Source organism: Sinohyriopsis cumingii, chromosome 5 (genome assembly GCF_028554795.1).
Source record: "Sinohyriopsis cumingii isolate HCF-2022 chromosome 5, ASM2855479v2, whole genome shotgun sequence".
In the NCBI taxonomy this organism is placed as follows: Eukaryota; Metazoa; Mollusca; class Bivalvia; order Unionida; family Unionidae; genus Sinohyriopsis; species Sinohyriopsis cumingii.
The window spans coordinates 71,471,649-71,498,900 of record NC_142965.1 but is presented as its reverse complement, the minus strand read 5'-3'; the positions used below and the strand labels follow the sequence as shown (position 1 = coordinate 71,498,900).

The following is a 27,252-nucleotide window of genomic DNA, read 5'->3' as shown; positions in this document are numbered from 1 at the left end:
AATAGCTGTTTAAATAAATGGGTACCTGATTTAAATACATAGGAATAGCTATTTATATAAATGAATACCTGATGTAAATACATAGGAATAGCTATTTATATAAATGAATACCCGATTTAAATACATAGGAATAGCTATTTAAATTAAATGGGTATGTGATTTAAATACATAGGAATAGCTGTTTAAATAAATGAATACCTGATTTAAATACATAGGAATAGCTGTTTAAATAAATGAAGACCCGATTTAAATACATAAGAACAGCTTGTAACTAAACAAATAGCTGATATAAATACATAGGAATAGCTATTTAAATACATAGGAATAGCTATTTAAATAAATGAATACCTGATTTAAATACATAGGAATAACTGTTTAACTAAATGAATAGCTGATATAAATACATAGGAATAGCTATTTAAATAAATGAATACCTGATTTAAATACATAGGAATAGCTATTTAAATAAATAAATACCCGATTTAAATACATAGGAATAGCTATTTAAATAAATGAACACCAGATATAAATACATAGGAATAGCTATTTAAATATAAAACCCTGTGCAAATTTTATACCTGTTAGGAACATTAGAATTTAATTTACAAATATAAATATATGCAGTGATGAAATGTTGTTCAAGCAACCTCTACTGTAACATCTATACTGAGACTAACATAATTTGAAAAGATGTACTTACACAAGACGAACTGACAAGTTGGGAAATTTCCCTTGCCTTCAAGAATAACATCAAAAGTTAAAGCAAACCTTTACAATTACTCCAAAAATTGTCATACCACATTTCATGTAGTTTTTCATACACAATCCAGTTATCAAAATAATAAATAAATGTATAATTTCTCGTACATATCACTTTGTATTTTTCAATAAATCCATTAAATTATCGGACATAAAATTTCTACTAAGAAGATTTACATTTGCAAAAAGCTCAAAAATACCGTATAGCCATTTTGTTTTTACAAAAATTAATAATTATTTGTTGGTGAGAAAATACAATGATTGATGCATAAGCTCTCTTATTGTCATTACAATACCTACAGGTGTTTTTATTAACAAATGAACTTCACAAACCATACCTTTAAATATTATCATTAATTAGTTCTCTTTATCAAGTCTGTCACAGTAACAAAACACCAATGTGCATTTTAAAATGAGTTCGGACCTTTGATGTTTTCTTATCAAACAAAAATTACATCTCAGTACATGCTAAAGCGAAGACCACACACCATTGGTCAACTAGTCTTATTGTTTCATTATAGTCATACAAACATAAAATATAAAAATCTTGTCATTTTCCATCATAAATTTGAAAGTCACAGACTCCATTAAATCAATTTGTATATATACGTATACTATATTTTAAGTGCTTGTACTGTTTTGACTTGGATATAATAAACATTTTATTGCAAATCTATTCTATGATATACCCCATCTATTGTTATCTTTATTGGTAAGTTTGAATAACAAGTAATGCATATAATTGCTTGTCCTTAAAACATCTGTTGTATGGACAATGGCTTCAAAAGCACATTGACAGATTTTCATTTCCCTAAAGACAGCCTCATTTCCCTACTGACAGCCTCGCTGGTTTGACCTATTGTAGATTCTTGCCCTCAATCTGGTTTCAACTGGAATAACCAAAGTGCTAAGCATGTTTAATAACTGTGTAAATAACACTCCATAGCCATGTGGTTGTGTGGATTATCACAATCGTCAGCTAAATAAAAATAGTCTTTCATCTCTTTGCCAAAGCTACAAATAAAACCGCCCTGAATAAATAAGGTCTTGTACACTAGCAAAATTTTGTTTCCTCTCTCCCTCACACATGCTCACATGCATTAACTAAAACATGATATCAAATTCTTTATTTTATTTATTGCAATTTGATAATGAGATTATTGTTGCTGTAAAAATACAAGTTGTACTTAATTTCTTGACAACATGGACTCATATCATTGCATACAATTTACCAATAAATAATACCCATAACTTATACATGTTCAAACCATCTTAATCATTTTGCCGACAGTACACAGCATAACAGCTACATATGCTCTAAATGCAGTCGAGCTTGCACACTGAAACACAATCTTCACTCTCTCTTGTTCGCTAATAACAACAAAAATCTATCTGCAGACTTTTATTTTTATTGTAATTAGATTCTTGAGTTGAGAGCAGAATGAGACAGAAAATATATGTTTACTTTGTTTGTACTGTTATGTTGTCGAGTAGCGCATGTTCGATAGAGCTTGTTCAGGTACGATTGCTTTATTTTTCATATATGGTCAGTACCACAAAATGATAATTATTTATTTCACATATAATTTTTCATGCACTGAATTAATAATTATTTTTTTTTGTGAATGAAAAATTAGAAAAATTACATGAAATACGGTAGCTAAGTTCCAGCATAAAGAATTGTGACATCAAAACAACTGAAAACTTTGACAACAAATTTGGGCCTGCAGTGCAGTACTTTTAAGTTTTTGAAATTTTGCTTTATTAGACAGTTCAAGAATAATGGAATTCAATTTAAATAATCAGCAAACCTGAAACATAAAATTTGTATTATCTTTATGATTTTTATCAACAAAAAAATGGATCCAGAGCATTTTCACTGAAGCATTTTCCTTAGATTCTAAGTACACAGACCAACTGACATTTCTGATGAAGGTGCATTACATAGTAAATTCTACATTTCTTAAGTTTATTAGTGCCAGTCTTAACTTGTCTTGGATATTTTTTATCCTTCATGTTTTTTTCAAACCTTCTGTTATTTTTCAGCACATCTTATTACTTTATTTTTGTTCTCTTCTCTGCCACTTGTCATGTTTTGATTAATCTTTATCCGTATACCATTATGGGGGACAATATTATTTAATATTGTGACAACTAGTTGTAACACTCCTCTTGTACAATTTAGCAAATAAAGTGAACAAAAAAATTAAAAATATGAAAAATTGCAACGATAATACAATAACGTAATCAGGTCATCTACAGATGCAAACATGCACACCAAATTTCATTTCTCTACCTTGAGTGGTTTTTGTTCCATTATGATAACAAGGTTTTAATGTTTTCTAAGTACAAGTCCACAGGTTCAAAACTTAAAAACTTTAAAAATTACCGTCATGGTCAAAACATTTAATCAGAACATCGAAATATTAATACAATTTCATTTATCTACTTCTGGCAGATTTTGCTTAATTATGCAAGAAGTTTTTGTCACAAAAGTCGAAGTCCACAAATTTAAAAAATGTAGAAAAATGTAGTTCAAACGTTTTCAAACCTCGTTTCCTATTTCATCAACTATTTCTTTTCTTGCTTCTTCTCCTCTTGTAATATCCCTGCATACCATATGTACCACACCTCCTAAAATGACAAAAGTAGATCTCTGCATACCATGTACCAACCTCCTAAAATGACAAAAGTAGATCTCTGCATACCATATGTACCATACCTCCTAAAATGACAAAAGTAGACCTCTGTATACCATATGTACCATACCTCTTTAAATGACAAAAGTAGATCCCTGCATACCATACCTCCTAAAATGTCAAAAGTAGATCTCTGCATACCATGTACCATACCGCCTAAAATGACAAAAGTAAATCTCTGCATACCATGTACCATACCGCCTAAAATGACAAAAGTAAATCTCTGCATACCACGTACCATACCGCCTAAAATGACAAAAGTAAATCTCTGCATACTCTTCATCCAGCAATTATCACTGCTTATCTAAATTGGTAGCATTGTCTCCTAAGGTCAATGCCACCTTTGTTCAGGGCATGTTCAAATCAGGTAACTCACTTGGCTCTTATCTTTTACTACTGGCTTCTACTGGAATTTATTATTCAATATTTGTAAACAAATTTTCAAAAGTACCAACCAAACTTGTTCATAGGTAATGAAGGATGCACAACAAACTGATGGTTGTTGTAAGTGACTTTTATGATGAATTGTGAGTTAAACAATACCTTGTCATGAGTTAACACAAAGCCACTTATTTTTGCTGCTTAAAATCAATAAACGAATGCTATTTAGGTTGCATCCACACTAATTAACTCTTTTTCACTATTTTAAATTGCAATATGTACAAAAAGACATCAGGATAAAATCAACAATAGGTGTGGGAGGTTAAATAAATAAAATACCAAATGTTGCAGAGGAAATAGAATGAAGACTTTATTTATGGTCTTATGTCTTCCAATTAGAGGAGTTTAGTGGCTTGCCAGCTATGCTGAAAGTTTAATGTGTGCATCTGAGGTGGACGCTCCAACCACTATGCCACTGGAGCAGTTAATACAATAATAATTAGAAGAAAAAAATCATATGTTAAGAAGCACAGTAAATATCAAATTTATATTCCACTCAGAATTGCTGAAGAACTTTCCAAGAAAAAAGATGCCCGGGGATTAGAAAACATCAAACTTTTTTAAAAATTAATATGGCACATACGCTACTATCTCTCTCCAAAATATTCTATGCTTATCATCATCTACCATGTTATATTTATCACTCCAAAATACTCTATGCTTATCATCATCTACCATGTTATATTTATCAATCCAAAATACGCTATGCTTATCATCATCTACCATGTTATATTTATCACTCCAAAATGCGCTATGCTTATCATCATCTACCATGTAATATTTATCACTCCAAAATGCTATATGCTTATCATCATCTACCATGTTATATTTATCACTCCAAAATACGCCATGCTTATCATCATCTACCATGTTATATTTATCACTCCAAAATACTCTATGCTTATCATCATCTACCACGTTATATTTATCACTCCAAAATACTCTATGCTTATTATCATCTACCATGTTATATTTATCACTCCAAAATATGCTATGCTTATCATCATCTACCATGTTATATTTATCACTCCAAAATACTCTACGCTTATCATCATCTACCACGTTATATTTATCACTCCAAAATACGCTATGCTTATCATCATCTACCATGTTATATTTATCACTCCAAAATACTCTATGCTTATCATCATCTACCATGTTATATTTATCACTCCAAAATACTATATGCTTATCATCATCTACCATGTTATATTTATCACTCCAAAATACTTTATGCTTATCATCATCTACCATGTTATATTTATCACTCCAAAATACACTATGCTTATCATCATCTACCATGTAATATTTATCACTCCAAAATGCTATATACTTATCATCATCTACCATGTTATATTTATCACTCCAAAATACGCCATGCTTATCATAATCTACCACGTTATATTTATCACTCCAAAATACTCTATGCTTATCATCATCTACCATGTTATATTTATCACTCCAAAATACTCTATGCTTATCATCATCTACCATGTCATATTTATCACTCCAAAATATGCGATGCTTATCGTCATCTACCATGTTATATTTATCACTCCAAAATACTCTATGCTTATCATCATCTACAATGTTATATTTATCACTCCAAAATACTCTATGCTTATCATCATCTACCATGTTATATTTATCACTCCAAAATACTCTATGCTTATCATCATCTACCATGTTATATTTATCAATCCAAAATACGCTATGCTTATCATCATCTACCATGTTATATTTATCACTCCAAAATACGCTATGCTTATCATCATCTACCATGTTATATTTATCACTCCAAAATACGCTATGCTTATCATCATCTACCATGTTATATTTATCACTCCAAAATACGCTATGCTTATCATCATCTACCACGTTATATTTATCACTCCAAAATACGCTATGCTTATCATCATCTACCATTTTATATTTACCACTCCAAAATACGCTATGCTTATCATCATCTACCACGTTATATTTATCACTCCAAAATACGCTATGCTTATCATCATCTACCACGTTATATTTATCACTCCAAAATACTCTATGCTTATCATCATCTACCATGTTATATTTATCACTCCAAAATACGCAATGCATATCATCTACCATGTTATATTTATCACTCCAAAATACTCTATGCTTATCATCATCTACCATGTCATATTTATCACTCCAAAATACATTATGCTTATCATCATCTACCATGTTATATTTCTCACTCCAAAATACTCTATGCTTATCATCATCTACCATGTTATATTTATCACTCCAAAATACGCTATGCTTATCATCATCTACCATGTTATATTTATCACTCCAAAATACGCTATGCTTATCATCATCTACCATGTTATATTTATCACTCCAAAATATGCTATGCTTATCATCATCTACCATGTTATATTTATCACTCCAAAATACGCTATGCTTATCATCATCTACCACGTTATATTTATCACTCCAAAATACGCTATGCTTATCATCATCTACCATGTTATATTTACCACTCCAAAATACGCTGTGCTTATCATCATCTACCACGTTATATTTATCACTCCAAAATACGCTATGCTTATCATCATCTACCACGTTATATTTATCACTCCAAAATACGCTATGGTTATCATCATCTACCATGTTATATTTATCACTCCAAAATACGCTATGCATATCATCTACCATGTTATATTTATCACTCCAAAATACTCTATGCTTATCATCATCTACCATGTAATATTTATCACTCCAAAATACTCTATGCTTATCATCATCTACCATGTTATATTTATCACTCCAAAATACTATATGCTTATCATCATCTACCATGTTATATTTATCTCTCCAAAATATGCTATGCTCATCATCATCTACCATGTAATATTTATCACTCCAAAATGCTATATGCTTATCATCATCTACCATGTTATATTTATCACTCCAAAATACTCTATGCTTATCATCATCTACCATGTAATATTTATCACTCCAAAATACTATATGCTTATCATCATCTACAATGTTATATTTATCACTCCAAAATACTCTATGCTTATCATCATCTACCATGTTATATTTATCACTCCAAAATACGCTATGCTTATCATCATCTACCATGTAATATTTATCACTCCAAAATACTCTATGCTTATCATCATCTACCATGTTATATTTATCACTCCAAAATACTCTATGCTTATCATCATCTACCATGTTATATTTATCACTCCAAAATACGCTATGCTTATCATCATCTACCATGTAATATTTATCACTCCAAAATACGCCATGCTTATCATCATCTACCATGTTATATTTATCACTCCAAAAGACTCTATGGTTATCAACATCTACCATGTTATATTTATCACTCCAAAATACGCTATGCTTATCATCATCTACCACGTTACATTTATCACTCCAAAATACGCTATGCTTATCATCATCTACCATGTTATATTTACCACTCCAAAATATGCTATGCTTATCATCATCTACCACGTTATATTTATCACTCCAAAATACGCTATGCTTATCATCATCTACCACGTTATATTTATCACTCCAAAATACGCTATGCTTATCATCATCTACCATGTTATATTTATCACTCCAAAATATGCTATGCATATCATCTACCATGTTATATTTATCACTCCAAAATACTCTATGCTTATCATCATCTACCATGTAATATTTATCACTCCAAAATACTATATGCTTATCATCATCTACCATGTTATATTTATCACTCCAAAATACTCTATGCTTATCATCATCTACCACGTTATATTTATCACTCCAAAATACGCTATGCTTATTATCATCTACCATGTTATATTTATCACTCCAAAATATGCTATGCTTATCATCATCTACCATGTTATATTTATCACTCCAAAATACTCTACGCTTATCATCATCTACCACGTTATATTTATCACTCCAAAATACGCTATGCTTATCATCATCTACCATGTTATATTTATCACTCCAAAATACTATATGCTTATCATCATCTACCATGTTATATTTATCACTCCAAAATACTTTATGCTTATCATCATCTACCATGTTATATTTATCACTCCAAAATACACTATGCTTATCATCATCTACCATGTAATATTTATCACTCCAAAATGCTATATACTTATCATCATCTACCATGTTATATTTATCACTCCAAAATACGCCATGCTTATCATAATCTACCACGTTATATTTATCACTCCAAAATACTCTATGCTTATCATCATCTACCATGTTATATTTATCACTCCAAAATACTCTATGCTTATCATCATCTACCATGTTATATTTATCACTCCAAAATACTCTATGCTTATCATCATCTACCATGTTATATTTATCACTCCAAAATACTCTATGCTTATCATCATCTACCATGTTATATTTATCACTCCAAAATATGCGATGCTTATCGTCATCTACCATGTTATATTTATCACTCCAAAATACTCTATGCTTATCATCATCTACAATGTTATATTTATCACTCCAAAATACTCTATGCTTATCATCATCTACCATGTTATCTTTATCACTCCAAAATATGCTATGATTATCATCATCTACCATGTTATATTTATCACTCCAAAATACTCTATGCTTATCATCATCTACCACGTTATATTTATCACTCCAAAATACTCTATGCTTATCATCATCTACCACGTTATATTTATCACTCCAAAATACGCTATGCTTATCATCATCTACCATGTTATATTTATCACTCCAAAATACGCTATGCTTATCATCATCTACCATGTTATATTTATCACTCCAAAATACTCTATGCTTATCATCATCTACCATGTAATATTTATCACTCCAAAATACTCCATGCTTATCATCACCTACCATGTTATATTTATCACTCCAAAATACGCCATGCTTATCATAATCTACCACGTTATATTTATCACTCCAAAATACTCTATGCTTATCATCATCTACCATGTTATATTTATCACTCCAAAATATGCGATGCTTATCATCATCTACCATGTTATATTTATCACTCCAAAATACTCTATGCTTATCATCATCTACCATGTTATATTTATCACTCCAAAATACTCTATGCTTATCATCATCTACCATGTTATATTTATCACTCCAAAATATGCTATGATTATCATCATCTACCATGTTATATTTATCACTCCAAAATACTCTATGCTTATCATCATCTACCATGTTATATTTATCACTCCAAAATACTCTATGCTTATCATCATCTACCATGTTATATTTATCACTCCAAAATACGCTATGCTTATCATCATCTACCATGTTATATTTATCACTCCAAAATACTCTATGCTTATCATCATCTACCATGTTATATTTATCACTCCAAAATACTCTATGCTTATCATCATCTACCATGTTATATTTATCACTCCAAAATACGCTATGCTTATCATCATCTACCATGTTATATTTATCACTCCAAAATATGCTATGCTTATCATCATCTACCATGTTATATTTATCACTCCAAAATACGCTATGCTTATCATCATCTACCATGTAATATTTATCACTCCAAAATACGCCATGCTTATCATCATCTACCATGTAATATTTATCACTCCAAAATACGCCATGCTTATCATCATCTACCATGTTATATTTATCACTCCAAAATACTCCATGCTTATCATCATCTACCACGTTATATTTATCACTCCAAAATACTCTATGCTTATCATCATCTACCACGTTATATTTATCACTCCAAAATACTCTATGCTTATCATCATCTACCATGTTATATTTATCACTCCAAAATACGCTATGCTTATCATCATCTACCATGTAATATTTATCACTCCAAAATACGCCATGCTTATCATCATGTACCATGTTATATTTATCACTCCAAAATACGCCATGCTTATCATCTACCACGTTATATTTATCACTCCAAAATACTCTATGCTTATCATCATCTACCATGTTATATTTATCACTCCAAAATACACGATGCTTATCATCTACCATGTTATATTTATCACTCCAAAATACTCTATGCTTATCATCATCTGCCATGTTATATTTATCACTCCAAAATACGCTATGCTTATCATCATCTACCATGTTATATTTATCACTCCAAAATACTCTATGCTTATCATCATCTACCATGTTATATTTATCACTCCAAAATATGCTATGCTTATCATCATCTACCATGTTATATTTATCACTCCAAAATACTCTATGCTTATCATCATCTACCATGTTATATTTATCACTCCAAAATATGCTATGATTATCATCATCTACCATGTTATATTTATCACTCAGAAAATGATGCAGTGTTTTCTTAAAATTACTGTTATCCACAACCAAAGATGATTTCTCACCAAGAATGATACATTCTAGAGGATGTAGTAAAGAACATTTGGAAGGTCAGAAAACTGCTTCATAAATTGAATCATTTAAAATTTCTTTAAATGGATTATTCTAATATTCATTATTCTCTTTGAAAATAAATATTTTGGTGCAATTTTTTTCACTTTTATGACAAAATGTTTCCTCAAACTTCCCTAGCAAGTTGTTGTTGTTGTTATAGGGTTTAATGCCATTTTTTCAGCACATGATAGGCTATACATGGCGGCCAATATTAATGGTGGAGGAAGAACCTGGGAAAACCCTGGAAAGAACCACCGACCCATGAGAAGCTACTGGCAAGCTTTCTCACATACCCACATTGGCTGAATCTGAGACTCGAACACACGCAGATAGAGGTGAGATTGCCATGATCCATAACAGAGCACTTTAGACCACTCAGCCACTCGGGGCCCCTTCCCTAGCAAGTAATTTCTACATAAAAATATTAGTGACATAATGAAAACAGTAGTATTTTGTACTTTTCTGTACAAGAAAAATACAAATCATTCTTTGGATAAGTGATGGTCAATATTTTGTGAAAAATCATTGAAACAAAAGCATACAAAGATCATTTTCAAAAAAGCTTACCTTCCTTATTCCAATGACTGATGGCAGTTAAAGACAGTTATCAGCTTTATGGTTCCAAAAATCAAACCGTACATCACGACAGTATCAAGTATTTATTTACAGTCTAAGAAATTTATATAATATAGTTTGCATATATACAATGAATTTCACCTTGAAAGATTCCTCCATAGTACAAGACTTCCTTATATAGCCTTGATGAAATGGAACATCCCACACTGTGCAAGACTTTCATATATTGCCTTTCTGGAATGGAATACCCCATAGGACAAGACTCCCTTATATACCTTTGCTGGAATGGAACACCCCATAGGACAAGATTTCCTTCTGTACTGCTGTTGGAAAGGAACACCCTACAATGTGCAAGACTTTCTTATGTAACCTTGTTGGAATGGAACACCCAATAGGACAAGACTTCATTACATAGCCTTGTTAGAATGGAACACCCCATAGGACAAGACTTCCTTATGTACCATTGTTGGAATGGAACACCCCATACTGTGCAAGACTTTCTTATACAGCCTTGCTGGAATGGAACACCCAATAGGACAAGACTTTCATAGCTTTGTTGGAATGGAACACCCTATAGGACAAAACTTCTTTACATAGCCTTGTTGGAATGGAATACCCCATAGGACAAGATTTCATTACTTTTAATGATAAAAGAAAGAGTACTATACCAAACAATTAAATGACTGCTTTTGCATATAGAAACAAAGAAGCTTCAAAAACATACCCATTCTGACTAAAGTCATGGTAGTAAACTTCCCCAGTCCACTGTTGGCCCCTGTAACAATGTAGTTCTTGTCAAATAAGTCATCATCTAGATCAGATGGGTCGAATTTTTCGCTGGCTTTTGCATATCCATTCCTGTAAAAATTATTTATTTTACTATCTACTATTTTAAACAGGTTTGAATAATTTCCATATAAACTTAAAATTGCATCAATACTGTAAAATCCCAAAACTTCAATCACAGAAATACAAAAAAGGTTATGCAATGTTGTGATGTAGGAACTTGAATGACTTTTGAGGGCAAATCTACGCAGTGACGGTAGTAATTGCAACATGCTGAGGTTGATATTTCAGGCTATTTAACCAAAGAACAATTACACATGTAAGAATTCCATCCATTTTTGGGGGAGCATATATGCATAATATGGAAATAAAGAACATGTTATCAATAAAATGCTGACATATTCAATGAAAAGCAATTAAAAATGGTTAAACCTGTAAATAACCATGTTCATTATGATGTAAACTCATTGCAAAGAGGACTGGATAATTTCCATAGTTTCTTAAAACAAACAAAACTAATTAGTTTCTTCACAACTGATTCTGTTGCAATAAAAAAATTTGACTCATTTCTAGTCAATTCTGGGTGTAAGTTTGCTACTTAATTTATACAGTCTGTAATTGATTTTAAAATTTAATTTCAATGAAAGGACTTACCTAGTATATTCTTTCAGACCTTTCATAAACCATACAACATTTCTGTAGAACGACATTTCTATGAATTTATAGTGATCAGGCAGTCAAGGATTACACCTTTGCAAAAGAAACATTAACACATATTAAAAACACAAAATCATGAATTCTTCAAGACTTGCTGTATATACTCGTTGAAAATTCAAGTGCAACTGCAAACAACATAGACCCTGATCTACTACTGCACAATGTAATAACAGATCAGGGTCTATTTCATTTGTTCATCTGACTACTTCTAACAACTGCATTGACCCAGATCTAACAGTACCTTCTGAATGTAAATCTGGGTCTGTGCAGTTTGCAGTTGGACTCTGAGAGCACGTATGGCATGTGAAGAAGAAACAAGTCACTTTTCATGAGGTTCATTTGTATTTATGAGTGATATCTGCAGAAGGGCAAGTCATTTTTCATGGAGCTCATTTGTATTTATGAGTGATATCTGCAGAAGGACAGGTCATTTTCATGGAGCTCATTTGTATTTATGAGTGATATCTGCAGAAGGACAGGTCATTTTCATGGAGCTCATTTGTATTTATGAGTAATATCTGAGGAAGGATAAGTCATTGTTCATGAGACTCATCTGACTGATGTTGATCATCCAAAAGGTACAAGTTTAAGCCGATTCAGCACTGCGTACTGAGGAGTCAAAATTGATGCAAGACCTGTACAACTTTCAAGTCACTTGTCTTGCAGGACATGTAGCCAACTACTAACTTTTACAACCTGGAAAGTACACATTATACACCCATACAAATGCTATGTATTACAACCATCCTTGTAATTGCTATGCATTACATCCACCCTTGTAGTAGCTATGTATTACATCCATGTTTGTAATTGCTATGAATTACATCCACCCTTGTAATCACTGTGTATTACATCTACCCTTGTAATTACCATGTATTACATCCACCCTTGTAACTGATATGTATTTCATCCACCCTTGCAATAGCTATGTATTACATCTACCCTTGTAATTCCAATGTCGTACATCTACTCTTGTAGTTGCTATTTATTAAATCCACAATTGTAATGGTTATGTATCATATACACCCCTGTATTAGCTATGTATTACATCTACCATTGTAATTGCTATGTATTACATCTACCATTGTAATTGCTATGAATTACATTTAACATTGTAATTGCTATGAATTACATTTAATATTGTAATTGCTATGTAGTACATCCACCCCTGTAATTGCTATGTACTATATATACCATTGTAATTGCTATGTATTGCATCCACCCTTGTAATTGTCATGTATTACATTCACCCTTGTATTAGCTATGTATTATATCCACCATTGTAGTTGCTATGTATTACATCTACAATTGTAATTGCTATGTATTACATCCACACTTGTAATTGTCATGTATTACATTTACCCTTGTATTAGCTATGTATTACAACCACCCTTTTAATTGATATGTATTACATCCACCCTTGTAATTGCTATGTATTACATCTACCATTGTAATTGCTATGTATTACATCCACACTTGTAATTGCCATGTATTTGATTCAACTTGTAATTGCTATTTATTAAAATCACCCTTTTAATAGTTATGTATCATATACACCCTTGCAATACCTATGTATTAAATCCACCCTTGTAATGGCTATGTATCACAACCACCCTTGTAACTGCTATGTATTACATCTACCACAGTAATAGCTATGTATTATATCCACCCTTGTAATTGCTATGCATCACACCTTCCCTTGTAATAGCTATGTATTACATTGTTACAACTCTATGGTCTTAAACTAAGTAGCACAATAGAGTGAAAACCAACAAGTTTTGTAAAAGTTAACAAATAATTTATTGCCCATCAATACAAAGTGAAAATACAAAAAGACCTTGCAGTATTGTGAATTAAATCTTGTATAGTCCTTAAAGTTCTCTCACAGGTTCAAAATGTATGAAGTTCCAACTGAAATCTAGTAGTATTCCATGTAAATTTCAATATTAAATGTGTTTATGTTCCTGTAGTCTTGAATGTGCTAATGTGTCAATGGCCTGGAATATGGTGAGGTGTTAAGAGTATTTTGATTTATCACAATAATATAATACAAAATGTCCTTGTTGGAATTCATTATAATTCCAAATTAATGTTTTTATCTCAGAATATTACTTAGCCCTTTGTAATTCCAATGAATAATATTTGAATAAATTAATCCACCCAAATTAAAAACTGAGCATATCAATAAGAATGATGCTGTTTTTGATATTAAGGCAAGAATAAATAGTCCTAATGTAAACAAGATTATATGGCCCTCTACTTGACCTTGGTCAATTACCATTTTCTGGAAATAGCCTGTTAACTTAATGGGACATTTCTATTTTGGAAGATTCAAAGGTCAGAATCAATACTGTATCCTTTAAACAAACCAAAGTAAACATATTTATTATTAACAATGATTTTCATATTTAATCTAGACTCAGAAAAATATGAGCTATGATTTTACAAATAAATGTAATTGGTCAAGTACATTACTAACTTGATTTTGGACAAAGGACAAGCACAAAATACACATATACATAGAGAAAAGTCAACAAACAATGCTAACTAATTATACATAACAAAATCACAATAGTTATGTATTGCATCCACCACTGTTATTAATATGTATTCCATCCACCTGTGTAAAAGCTGTATTACATATACCTCTACATGCAATAGCTATGTATTACAACACAAGAAGGCACAGTTGTAAGGCATACTTTTGTTATATACTTCCATACAAAAACAATTAATACACATGAACTACCAACTTGTTTTCCTACTTTATAGTATTCAAAACCAGATCTGTGTTTGCTTCTAATTCGAACCAAAATATTTACATCCACAAAGGTGAGAAACTTGTACAAAATTGACAAATTGCTATGTAGGTCCTCAACATATGCAAACAAACATGTCTGGCATATGTTGTATACCTCAGCTGCCTCCTGTAATGGCTTGAAAATTAAATCAAGTCATCTATAGATGCCTACAAAGTTTTACTGGTCATGGCTAAGTGAATTTTGCACAACACTGCACATTAACTCAAAATGTACAGATACATGGATGGAACCAAATCAGAATACTCCTTTCTACAAATGGTGGTATAAATCAATTCATGTTCACAGTTCTGAATTTTTGCCTCCATATATTTATCTGGTATTAAGGATATAAAATCAAACACACATCTGGTTAAATTATTCAACTGTCAGCTTTACTATATTTTATGCTAGCCAGTGCAAATAAAAGCTAAATTGTGATATCAAATGGGGATTTTCCAATATATATATATATATATATATATATATATATATATATATATATATATATATATATATATTACACAAACACACGCATGCACGCGCACACACTATGTTAATGGGGTACTAAGACAATTTTGAAGCACATATTTAGTGAAATCTAAATATTATATGCTTATTTCTTAAACCAATTTACCTGGTGCTAAATTATCCGTATTTACTAGTTGAATCTTCCTCACAAATGTGAACGATATTGAGATTTTATCTTTATTTTGTTTAATGCGACACAAATTGTGTTAAAAATACAGCAAAGACAAGAATATACACCAATATTTTTCTTTGTGACAAATGTAATGTAAGATATAATTTCATTTACTAAGTACATCACAAATATACTGAACATGTCGATATTTTGACTTAAATATGTGGCTGAGCTATGTTCCGGAAAATCCTTTCACCTGTCGCTTTGTGCACGAGGTATAGGCAGAACGTGCAATATGATGGTTATGTAACAACTTCATCAGTTTGTTTCTTTACATATTTTTTGACTGTTTATATAACAATATTGAACAAAATTGTGTGATGATATTTTAAGTATTCAACAAGGATTTTTTTTACCTGAACATGGACAGTCTTACGATTTAAACGCAAGCAAAATTCACCAAACCCGAACGAGCAACTCTCGTGCAGCTATATTGCGTTTTAGTGACATTGAAGAGCACCTGTCAAAAAAAATATATTTATCAAGGTCTAATAGCCGCTTTAACCCTAGATGGCGGGAATAGCAAAGATGGGATCCGTAGCTAGAGGTGCTCTCATTGTATTTGAAGGTGGAGATCGTTGTGGTAAAACAACACAATGCGGTTTACTGCTGAAATCGCTCGTCGAAGAAGGAATTAAGGCACAGCTAATGAAGTTTCCAGGTGTAGTCTTCGACGCCAATATTTTTGATGGATCGAATCCAGTCTAAATAGTATCGTCTTGCCCTGCCCTGCCGTGCCCTTTTTAAAATTGAGTATCCGCAATGACAGAAGCCACTGAATATAAGTAACTTGCAGTTTAGGACACTGGGGCTCGGTACAAAGAAAATTAGGAATATCTGTCAAATAATTGAGGGTGGAGGGGGTCTAACTAGTCCTACAATGTATGACATAGATCATGTTTTTGTTTTAGTGCTGTCTTACTATCCAAATAACGGCCTTGTATAGCGTGTTCCGATGTCGTTGACATCACAGGTGCTCGACGCGAGCTTGATGTTGAGAAGAAAAAAAACCCAATAATCTAAAGGTAAAAATCATACAGGGTGACAAAAATACCTTAGATTACCCCCATGACCCGTTCTGACATAGGACCCTCTCTACAACCCAGAAAAGTCAATCATGGCTTGATGGATAAAAAAATATCTCAGGAGTAAAGAAAGCCATATAGTATGGACGTGTTCCTTTAAAGACGGAAATAGCAGAAGGAAATCGAGGGTCATAGGTGGAACAAAGTATTTGGAAGTTCCGTACCTTCTCTCTTACATATTATGATAGAGAGGGTCCTATGTCAGAACGGGTCATGGGGGTAATCTACGGTATTTTTATCACTGTATGACTTTTCCTTTAGATTATTTTTTTTTTCTTCTCAACATCAAGCTCATGGTGAGCACCTGTGGTTGACATCGGAATGAGTAATCAAAGTTTCAGGAACATCTCACACACTTGGCAGCATATATTGACACTCTTCCACTAATTTATGTGTAATTAATATACTTACTGTGCAGTCTTTATCCTGGCAGAATGAAAATATGATACTAGCAAGTGGGCGCAGTTTTACGTTGTGTTGACATACATTTGAATTTGTTGCAATGCGACGGTAGTTGAGGTATGCCAAAGTAAGTCCAAGTAGGTTCATGTTGGGGATATGTTTCTTGAATGAAACGAACTATTGCTTACTGTTCCAATAGGCATAATATATTTTTATTTGTTTTGTTAAAGAATAATATTTCAACTTAACCCGATTTTGGCATTCCCGGCTTTCATGGCTTTCCAGCCAGTTGAAATGTAGGCAAACAAAACGTGAAAACTGGTCCATTTCTTTTGTGAGAATTTTAATTTATTTGAGAAAAGACAGCAGTGTAAGTCAAGTCTGGCTAAAACATTAGGACTTTATAGACAAGCGTCATTATTTTAGTTGTTGTTTAAAATATTCCTGAAAATTTGACTTTTGTTACAATGTTAGTTGACATCAAAACACGCTACACAGCACCGTTAGTTAGGCTGTAAGAAGCCCACAACATAAATATCAGCGTCGAGGTCTTACATGTAGGACTAGGGGTCTAACCTGTAACAAAATGTGTTATATTATGATACTATTAAGATAAAATACAGCCTTATCGATATATATATATATATATATATATATATATATATATATATATATATATATATATACCATGACGGCTAATTCTGCACAGCGATACATCATTTCTGTAAACATTGGATCATGTGTTGTTTTGGGTTAAAAAAATCCATTTTTTATCAAGAAAGAACGATTGTACTTTAATTAGGAAAGGTAATATTCATAAAGTGTACAAAAATATCCCACATTTTGACTCTAAATGCATATGAAAATTTGATTTATAAATGTCAACATAAAGACCCACTCCATGACCTACTTGAGCCTGTAACTCAAAAAATCCTATTTCCTATATATCTTTTAGAATCATACAGATGAATACGTTATTTAAAAGATGGGAAAATTTTGCATCTTAATCCAAGCTTCCAATTTTGCAAGTTGTCCCACACATACAAAATGGTCTGGTCCCCAACATGTCAACTTGCCGCTAGAACAGGATTCTCAAGAAATTACCCTGTGTGTAGTCTTTTTCTAAATTCTTCAGTAATTTTTCCCCATAAATAAGATGTAAGCACAATACATCTGATTCATTGCTGTTTCCCTTCCACCTAATAGCTTATTTTTATCAAATGTTGAACTTTACTAAAAAAATTTACAAGATTGGTTTAGTTTGCTAAATATCTCTTGCCATTTATTGGCATTGTTGCGTGATATGGTAGCATCCGTAGTTCCATCAGCAAGAATGGAAGTGAATTTACAGGAATTGGAACAATTCCAAACTGTTTCTCTCCAGTTTTTATCGATTAACAGAGAAAAATCTTGTGCCACAGGTCTGTTCTTATTATTAGCGCCAAACTTACCAGTGTTCTTCTGGAGCTCACTGGGTATTTCCATATCAAATAGTTCAACATATTGGGCTTGGTGTACTCTGTGTTAAAGTGAGCTCTTGTATTTTATTTTACATTTCATTCTCGACCATTCGCGTGGCCTAGCGGTTAGAGCATCCGCCTTGGATGCAGGAGGTTTCGGGTTTGAACCCCAGCCAAGTCATACCAAAGACTTATAAAAATGGTACTAGCAGCTGCCTTGCTAGGCACTCGGCATTAAGAAGTTAGTGCTAGGACTGGTCGGCCCAGTGTCAGGATAATGCGAATGGTTGGAACATGATGCTCCAGTGCTAGACATCAGTATAAACTGTCACACTGCAGACATTGAAGTGATATGACTGAAAATTTTTTAAAGCTGTGTTAAAAATTCCAATCACATTCACATGATTTCATTCTCGTTTAATTTCTGAACATCCATTCCTATTGCAGTACTGTATTAGCAACTCCAGCTTCAGTGATTTTCTGCACATGCTGACAGTTGTCTTGCATATACACAAGTAAAAATAAAAAATCTTTTATTACAGGCTTTATATTTTTAATTATATAATTCTACACTTAGGCATGCTTAAACAGTTCTGTTTACAATTGCAGTTATCCAAGCTAAAGTGAGAAATTGTCTGTTGTTTAAGAAAAAGGCATAATGAACCAGAATTGCACAATGAACTTCAATTGATTGTGAAAGTAACAAAAGATATCACGTGGTAGTACTTTTTTTGTAGTAACACCTGTCACTAGCAAACAAATACATGTATTATGCAATATACTTTTATTCTTTCATCACTATACACCTACAATTTTTGAAACCATATCATTTTATTTATTAATGACATATATTTGAAAACTGTTAATTTGTGGGATTTTGTGTGAGATACACAGATGGGTTTAATGAATTTGTATCAAAAGAAAAACTGTACCAAATCCTTTTCTTAACCCTTAAAGTGCTATATTGTTTTGTAGTACAAGATCTCTCAGTGCTGAATTGTTTGAGGAAAGGAAAAAAAGAAGAAAACTGCAGTTTTTAAATTGCATGTATTTCAATAAATATACATAATATATACACAAACACTACATGAAAAATAATGGGGGATGTCGAAACTTAGAGTAGCATCAAGGCACATGTGTAAGTTTAACATATTTGCATGTACAGGTGCAAATACAGGTAAAATGACAAGTTACAATTATATTTCATCTGTATTTTTGTGTTTTTTAATGGAAAAGTTCAAATATATCTAAGAAATATTATATATTCTTTAGTAGTTCAACCATGTACATGTAATGTCTGTCACAATGTTATATCTAAATTGTGAAAATCACAGGTAAAGAAGAGTTAACAGTTTTGTAAACATCCACTCCATGAATGTCAGAGGTAAGTTTAGACCCCCGTAGTAATAAATGTTCACGAAATTTTTCACTTGTTATTTATTCTAATATCGTCAAAACTGAGGTTCATATCTAATCTGGTGAATAAACCTCAGCAAATGCTTTATTTTTTTCAATCATTGGGCAGATCTTTTGTAAAGGGTCACCTTTTGATTCTTTTCATTGTCTGCCAGGTGTAAATTGCTTAGAATAGCTAGAAATCTATCCCATATTCATTTTTTTGCTGAAGTATGGGGTTGATATCACACCATTAGTAGCCCAGTAGGAATCGAGATCAGATTTATGTACCAAACCCATTGCTATAATCAATGCAAAAAAGAGTTTTAGCTGCTCAGGTGTGACAGGCTGCCATTTCTTCATGCGACTGTTCTCCTTCAAGTCTGCCCCATGAATTCTCTGATCTGCATAACGATTTGTTTGATCTTCTATCATATGCAATAACTCGTCATCAAAAAAAGTCTTGAATAGTTCATAGGTTCAGTATTCGCCATCTCAACATTTAATTTTGAATTACCAGTGAATGGGGGGGGGGGTTGCCAGGCATGCCATCTTGTTTCATCCAGCCAGGATGTACACCAGACTCCAGTTCCACATCAATTCCTGGCTCAAAATCACTCATGGGTATTTCCATCAACACTTTGCCAGCTCAAATAATTTCATCCCCCTCAAATCCTTCAAAATCATTGTCATCATCACTATCAGAAGCCAGTATTTGTTGCAAGAAATCACCATCGTATTTTTCAGCGTCAGCCATTTTAATTTTTTCCAGGTACCACATGCTTAAAAGTGAGTATTTGTAAAACTTCTTCACTAAATGCATAGTAAAGTACAACGGAATGCTTGTTCCAGGCCTATATAAACCAATCAAATAGTTTTACAAGCAGTCATGGCTAGTTGAAGTAATAGGATGTGTATATTGTTGCTTACCTGGAAAACGACTTAAGTCGCAACAAGCACTACCAGACATCAACCGACAGCACAAATAATGTCATGACTAGCACTTTAAGGATTAAATTGTTCTATAGTCATTGCAATACATGCATGTACTATAAAATTACTAATGTGCGCAATGGAAACTACTGTACAAAATACTAAAAAAAAGTTATAATAAATAAATAAATAAAATCTCAGTCAAATATATCAGTTCTATAAAAATGAACAATGAAAATGCATAATGCTGTAAATATCAAAGATCAAGAGGCTTTGTCCTCCCTCTGAGTGGCCTTTGTCTTACCTGTCACAGGTAAATCGTAGGGGACTTTTGTTGTGCTGCACAAACTTTTTATGCTCAAAACTGATGAGACATCATGGCTTGTGTTTTGTAAAATGCAGAAGAGCTGCTAACAGCTCTCATGGTAGTGTTGAGGAAGGTTATTCACTCTCCTCAAATATTTACACCATCATTTATGGCATGGTGTTAATCCTGAATCAAATAATGCAGCAATTTTGAAAATTTTGTTATCACTACTTGTCCTAAATGCAGTGAGTTAACAGATGGAATTTTCATCAGAAGGCTTCTCATAATGTCTAATTGGGCCAAAGATATTTATGTTGATCTTACTTCCATCATGGCCACCATAGTGGCCATCTTGAAAATGTTGTTGCTCCTTAAAACATGGTCATGTTCAAAGAATTTAAAATCATGTCTAGTACCTATTTTGCAGCCAGTATGGCCATCATTGCATCAGATTTTAAAAAAATCATGTTATCGCTTAAAAAATATCAGAATTTTGTTTTAACTTTTTTCAGCACTTAAAAAGAGAAATTCTTTCATTACAGTTTTAGTCCGTTGATGGGCTGTAGTAAATAATTGTGTTAGAATTTCTTGAAGTCACACACAGGCAGGGTGTAGCACCTGCATGTTTTGTATTTATATGTATTCACTACTTTTGTTTACTAATGATTTGTCATTTTCTTCCAGACAGAACAACCAAGATTGGTAAAATAATAAATGACTACCTGCTGGGTAATGAAGATGTAGAAGACCATGTTGTGCATCTACTTTATTCTGCAAACAGATGGGAGGCTGTGTATGTTAATAGTTTCTGACTCCAGTTTGTTGCTTGCATAACTATAGACACACCACTGATGGGAAATATATACTTGATCTTAGCCACACATTTCAGGGGAATTATAGCATTTTACTAAAAAGTAACTCACAGTGGTACATTTATATTATACAAGCAATCTGTACATTATGATTGCGATCACAGATGAAGGAGAGGTCACTTAAGACAGGATTTGCTTATTAAATAGCATACTATTCACAGTGTCATTGTTGCATTGATAATAATGAAACTTAATGGTTTATTTATTTTGAGAAAGCTACTTATGGGCAAAAATAAATTACAGTGACCTACATTTACCATGCCAGTGGTTATGTTATTTGGACAGTAGTCCCCCTCTTGAACAGCCCTCTGACCAGCAGCCACCCGCTTCTTTTGGCCAGAATCCCTTGGCACCAATGAGCTCGTATTCAAAAGTACCCCTCAAGAATGGCCACCCCTGTAACGTGACAAGTGGCCAGCATATTAGTACAAAAATGTAAAATGGTTCCCTCATGAGTGGCCACTTTGTTTTTCAGATGTATACAGAACCTATAATTAATTCACATCGTGACATAAGGTAAGTAATCAGATTATCTCTATCATCGATGCATGTCTCCCAATGACAAGTTTCCGTTACTGAAGGAAGTACTGACTAAAGTACATGTAACAGTAAGATTAATATTATATCATTGTCTATAAAAGCCGATCTGTCGAGTTCTTCTCTTTGATGATTAAAACCAGACGTAATTGTCATCATAATTGGGTCAGCATAAGCCAAATATAGATTTTGTGCATTAACACCAAAGAAATTAAGCTTGAACAAAAGAGTACCAGACAAAGACCAAAAAATCACATCACAACATATTTATGGCTTCCTTTACAAAGAATGCATTTCGTCAAATTAACAAAAGTTTTCTGAATAATTAAATCGCATATAGTTAGCAACATCCGAATAAATCATTACCAGACATTAACATGTCATCACATAATCTGAGACTTATTTTAGAAGAAAGTCAGTTATTCTACTCGACAACATTGGAGAGGGTGGACTTGCCAAACAGTGGTATGTAAAAAAGACTTGAATAAAACAATTTTATGTTGAAAAGACTCGAATAATCAACATCGTAACCGATAAGTAGGTTATTCAGCAGCAGTGGGAAAATGGATCATATGGAAAGAAATGTATGTATGTACCAAGATTTAAATGACGTTTCTGAATGGTTTTGCAATGTGCATGGCAATAATACCCACTTGCATATCACGCTTACATCAAGATTAAGAACTATTAATGTCTATTCAGTTGAAATAAGTCTATTATTATAACAAGAAGAACCTTTTAATAATTAATATTACTTTTAAACGAAGATATTAAATGCTTTGAAGTATGTAGCTTTCTTACTACATACATTATATATACTTCTCACAAAAAATTTACTCCCCCTCTGGAAAGGCCACCTGTCTTATAAGGCCACATTCCCGGTGCAGAATAGGTGGCCGTATAAGAGGGGGACCACTGTATCTAATTTGATTTCTCTGGCACAGTTGCACCTGGGCAGGTGACTTAAATAAACACAAGCCCGGGCAGTTCATACCTGTCAACTCTCACGCCGTGAGAAAAACCTCCTGATTTGAGGGTATTTCCACACCTACCTACCAGTCTCTTATCTCTTGATTGTTCACAGAGAACTCTTGATTATTACATTATGTATTGTCAATTTTCATTTCTCTGAAGAAAACCCCCATACATAAATAGATATTTCCATACATGCCAACCATTATGCTTTTGGCATAATCATTACACTTTTTTTTTCACTAAATTACACCCAATGCATAATGGTATTCAGATTCCACTGGAGAAGACTTTTTTTTATTTGCTTGATAATGCTTTGAATAAATATAAGTTGGCAGAAATGTATGGGGATTTCTGCTGATACTGCATCAGTGATGACTGGAGTTGCATTCTGTATTTTGGAAAATGTCTCCATCATTGTATATATCAGGTTGTCTCTGTCATATGAAGCACCCTGCTGCAGGAAAGGCTTCTGATAAATTAGAAGAACTCCCGAAGTATCAAGTTGCACTCTACCTGACAATGTACAAATCATGCAGACAGAGTTGATTTTTTTCATCTTATTTCCCAGCAAAAAAACCCAATAACTGTAAGATATAAATTTCCTTTTCATTGTCAGGTTATGAAAGGAATATTGGTTCTAACCATTCTAATGCTGACTATGAGAGATTGTTCAGTATTAGGCTCTGTAACCCAGCACTTAGTGCTCTACTGGTGTGCAAAACATTCATAGTCTCAGCTGGTACAAAGTGTTTTGAAATGCAGTATGAGAGCCTGTTGCTTTTTAAAGCTCAAAGTGTTATATATGAAAACTTGAAGCAGTAATTAATGTTTAAGTCCAGAGGGATAAATAAATCATTTTGAACATATGCTCATTGGATTACTCTTTTTGTCCACTTGGATTACACTTTTTTTGGCATGTATGTATAACGTGTGCAATCCACAGATGCCGTATTCTATTTTACACCACAAAGTCCAGTAAATAGAATGTTACAATTAAACATTATTTACATACATTTCAGATTTTTTAAACCCCTACAACAGTACTATAGTATAAAAAAATTGTCACCAATTAGTTTCATTCCCACGAAACTGCTCTGCTAGCCTAGTGGTTAGATTGTCTGCCTTGGAAGCGGGAGGTCATGGTTTTTGATCCCTGGCCGAGTCATATGAAAGACTTACAAAAATGGTACTAACAGCTGCCTCGCTAGGCACTCCGCATTAAGAGGCTAGTGTTAGGACTTGTCGGCCTGGTGTCAGGATAATGTGACTGGGTGGGACACAGAGGTCTCGCGAGGTTTTTAAAACTAGGAGTCCAGGACTCCCATTTTGGTAAAAATAGGAGTCCCACCATCAAAAGTTGCAGTCTCTTCTTTCCTACAGAATCAACACAGACGTGAGTGCATCTATTTTTAGATGGAGAGGTTTTCGTAATGTAATCACTCACTATAATATAGCTTCATTACAACAGTCCATTGACAGGATCGCATATTTATGGTTTATTTATTTGTATATGTACTTGTAGTAATTTTAGGCAAATAAATTGTATCTGATTTGCTGTTTTTTCCTTTATTTTCGCAAATACGTGAAGTCAGAAAACAGCTTAGACCTTAAAGCGCATCTCACGAGTTCCACAACATAGCATTGTCCCATATGTTTCTGACCTTTATAATTTGCATTATAAAGTTAAATCTTTAATAAAATAATACCTAGGCTTTGGTTTCAATGATTTGTATATTTTTTTAAAATATATTTGCCCGATGATTTAAGAAAACAGAGAATCTAATGAACTGGTACATCCCAGACTTAGCAAAGTCCACCATTATTTCCCATTAGGCCTTCTGGTTCACTTACAGTTTCAAACTAATGTTATGACAAAACAGTGTATAAGAGGCAGTCAGTAAATATCTAGATCACCGATTCTGATCTTAAAATACAAGTTTGTATGTTTTATCATCAAAGGATATCATGCAAGAAATTGATAGTTGCTACCTTACTTGGAAAAGGGTTAATGGTCAGTTAGCTATCAAAACATAATGCCTGTGAATGGGCAAGAGTATGTCAATGTAATTGATATAAAAACTAGGCCTAGCTACTGATGCCTTGATGAATACATTGCGCTACAACACTAGAACTAACCGGGCTAAGGCGAGGGGCATTAAAAAAAATATAGTATGGTCAGTCAATGTACCTCTTAAATAATCACAGGGCAAAGTTGTTTTCGCTGTCCTAACAGAAGAATGCGAAGTTTACATTTTTAGGCAACTTGTCACCCATTTACGAATGACATTTTGTCTAAATCTCAACATGTCTTGATTCTGAGGTTACATGCACTGCTTATTCTGCTACATTCAGAAATGAACACAATAACGAAAGCTAAAGTTGATCATTTGGTGTACTTTTATAAACGACCACGTGTACATCTCTGGGTCTTTCTGCCTCTGAATTCAATCACTGTAAATATCAGTACATTTTCCCACCTGGCCACTAGTCAGAGCCTTTGAACTTGCCGCCCAGCTATTGCATCATGTTCTTTTTTAAGTACTCTTATAAAATGGCAACATGTATGTACACCAAGGGGTCTTTCAGTCACTGAATTCTGTCATTGTAAATATCAGTACAGCTAACTGATCAACACATTTTCCCACAAAGCAGGTGGCTGAAGCAGGACTGGCAAGTCTTTGAATTTTGCCGCACACCTATTACATGCTTACAGAGGACTCCCGCCTCAGTGATTTTCTGCGTCCCTGATCAACATTTGGCGTCCAAATACGCATAATTAAGTGTTTGAGATCTCTGCGACATAATGCTACATGTCTGCAGCATGATGCCTCAGTGCTAGACATCACTATAAACTGCCACCCTGTAGACATCGTAGTGATATGACTGAAATTTTTTAAAAGCTACATTAAAAATCCTAATCTGACACTACTCACACAGTCCCCAGTATGATCACTGTGAATGCTGTGTATTTCTCTGCAAACAAAATCACATCTCCATTTGTGCCAAAGAAACACCTGACATTCCTGTGATGTATATGTATACTTTAATTACCATGATTAAATTAAAAGAAGGAATAAAACAAAATATACCATGCAGTTTATGTGCCCCAAAAGAACTAATTCAGAGTAATTATTTTATTTAGTAAACAGTGTTTCGTGCCTTAAGAGCTAAACTTGTGACTGCAGATTTGAACTGTTATATTAAAATGAAGTCCTAGGCATCATAAGTTACAATAAAATAGGGTATTGTTTATTTGCCAATCGATTGCTGGTACTTATGTACACACTCTGTAGTGTAGAACATGGTTTCTTTGAAGTATATCCAAAGGGCAGTTCTTTTCACGAGATAAATATG

At 33.0% G+C, this 27,252-nt stretch overlaps 2 protein-coding genes across 3 annotated transcripts in view; one reads left to right on the top strand and one right to left on the bottom strand.

Moving 5' to 3' along the window:
• Positions 1–16,405, bottom strand: part of LOC149799415 (dehydrogenase/reductase SDR family member 12-like) — a 27,225-nt gene extending 10,820 nt beyond the window's left edge. Inside the window, exons 1-5 of one of the 2 annotated variants that reach the window (XM_089958754.1) lie at positions 16,289–16,405; positions 12,369–12,464; positions 11,653–11,786; positions 3,311–3,393; positions 701–736 (exon numbers count right to left, since the gene is read on the bottom strand). In XM_089958754.1, coding sequence (XP_089814880.1) covers positions 701–736; positions 3,311–3,393; positions 11,653–11,786; positions 12,369–12,424 — 309 coding nt within the window. In that variant the 5' untranslated portion in view covers positions 12,425–12,464; positions 16,289–16,405. The remainder of the gene's footprint in view (positions 1–700; positions 737–3,310; positions 3,394–11,652; positions 11,787–12,368; positions 12,465–16,288) is intronic. The other variant, XM_089958755.1, reaches the window with a different exon arrangement.
• LOC149799413 (thymidylate kinase-like) overlaps positions 16,150–27,252 on the top strand; it is a 24,726-nt gene continuing 13,623 nt past the window's right edge. Inside the window, exons 1-2 of the mRNA XM_089958757.1 lie at positions 16,150–16,593; positions 22,199–22,307. Coding sequence (XP_089814883.1) covers positions 16,443–16,593; positions 22,199–22,307 — 260 coding nt within the window. The 5' untranslated portion in view covers positions 16,150–16,442. The remainder of the gene's footprint in view (positions 16,594–22,198; positions 22,308–27,252) is intronic.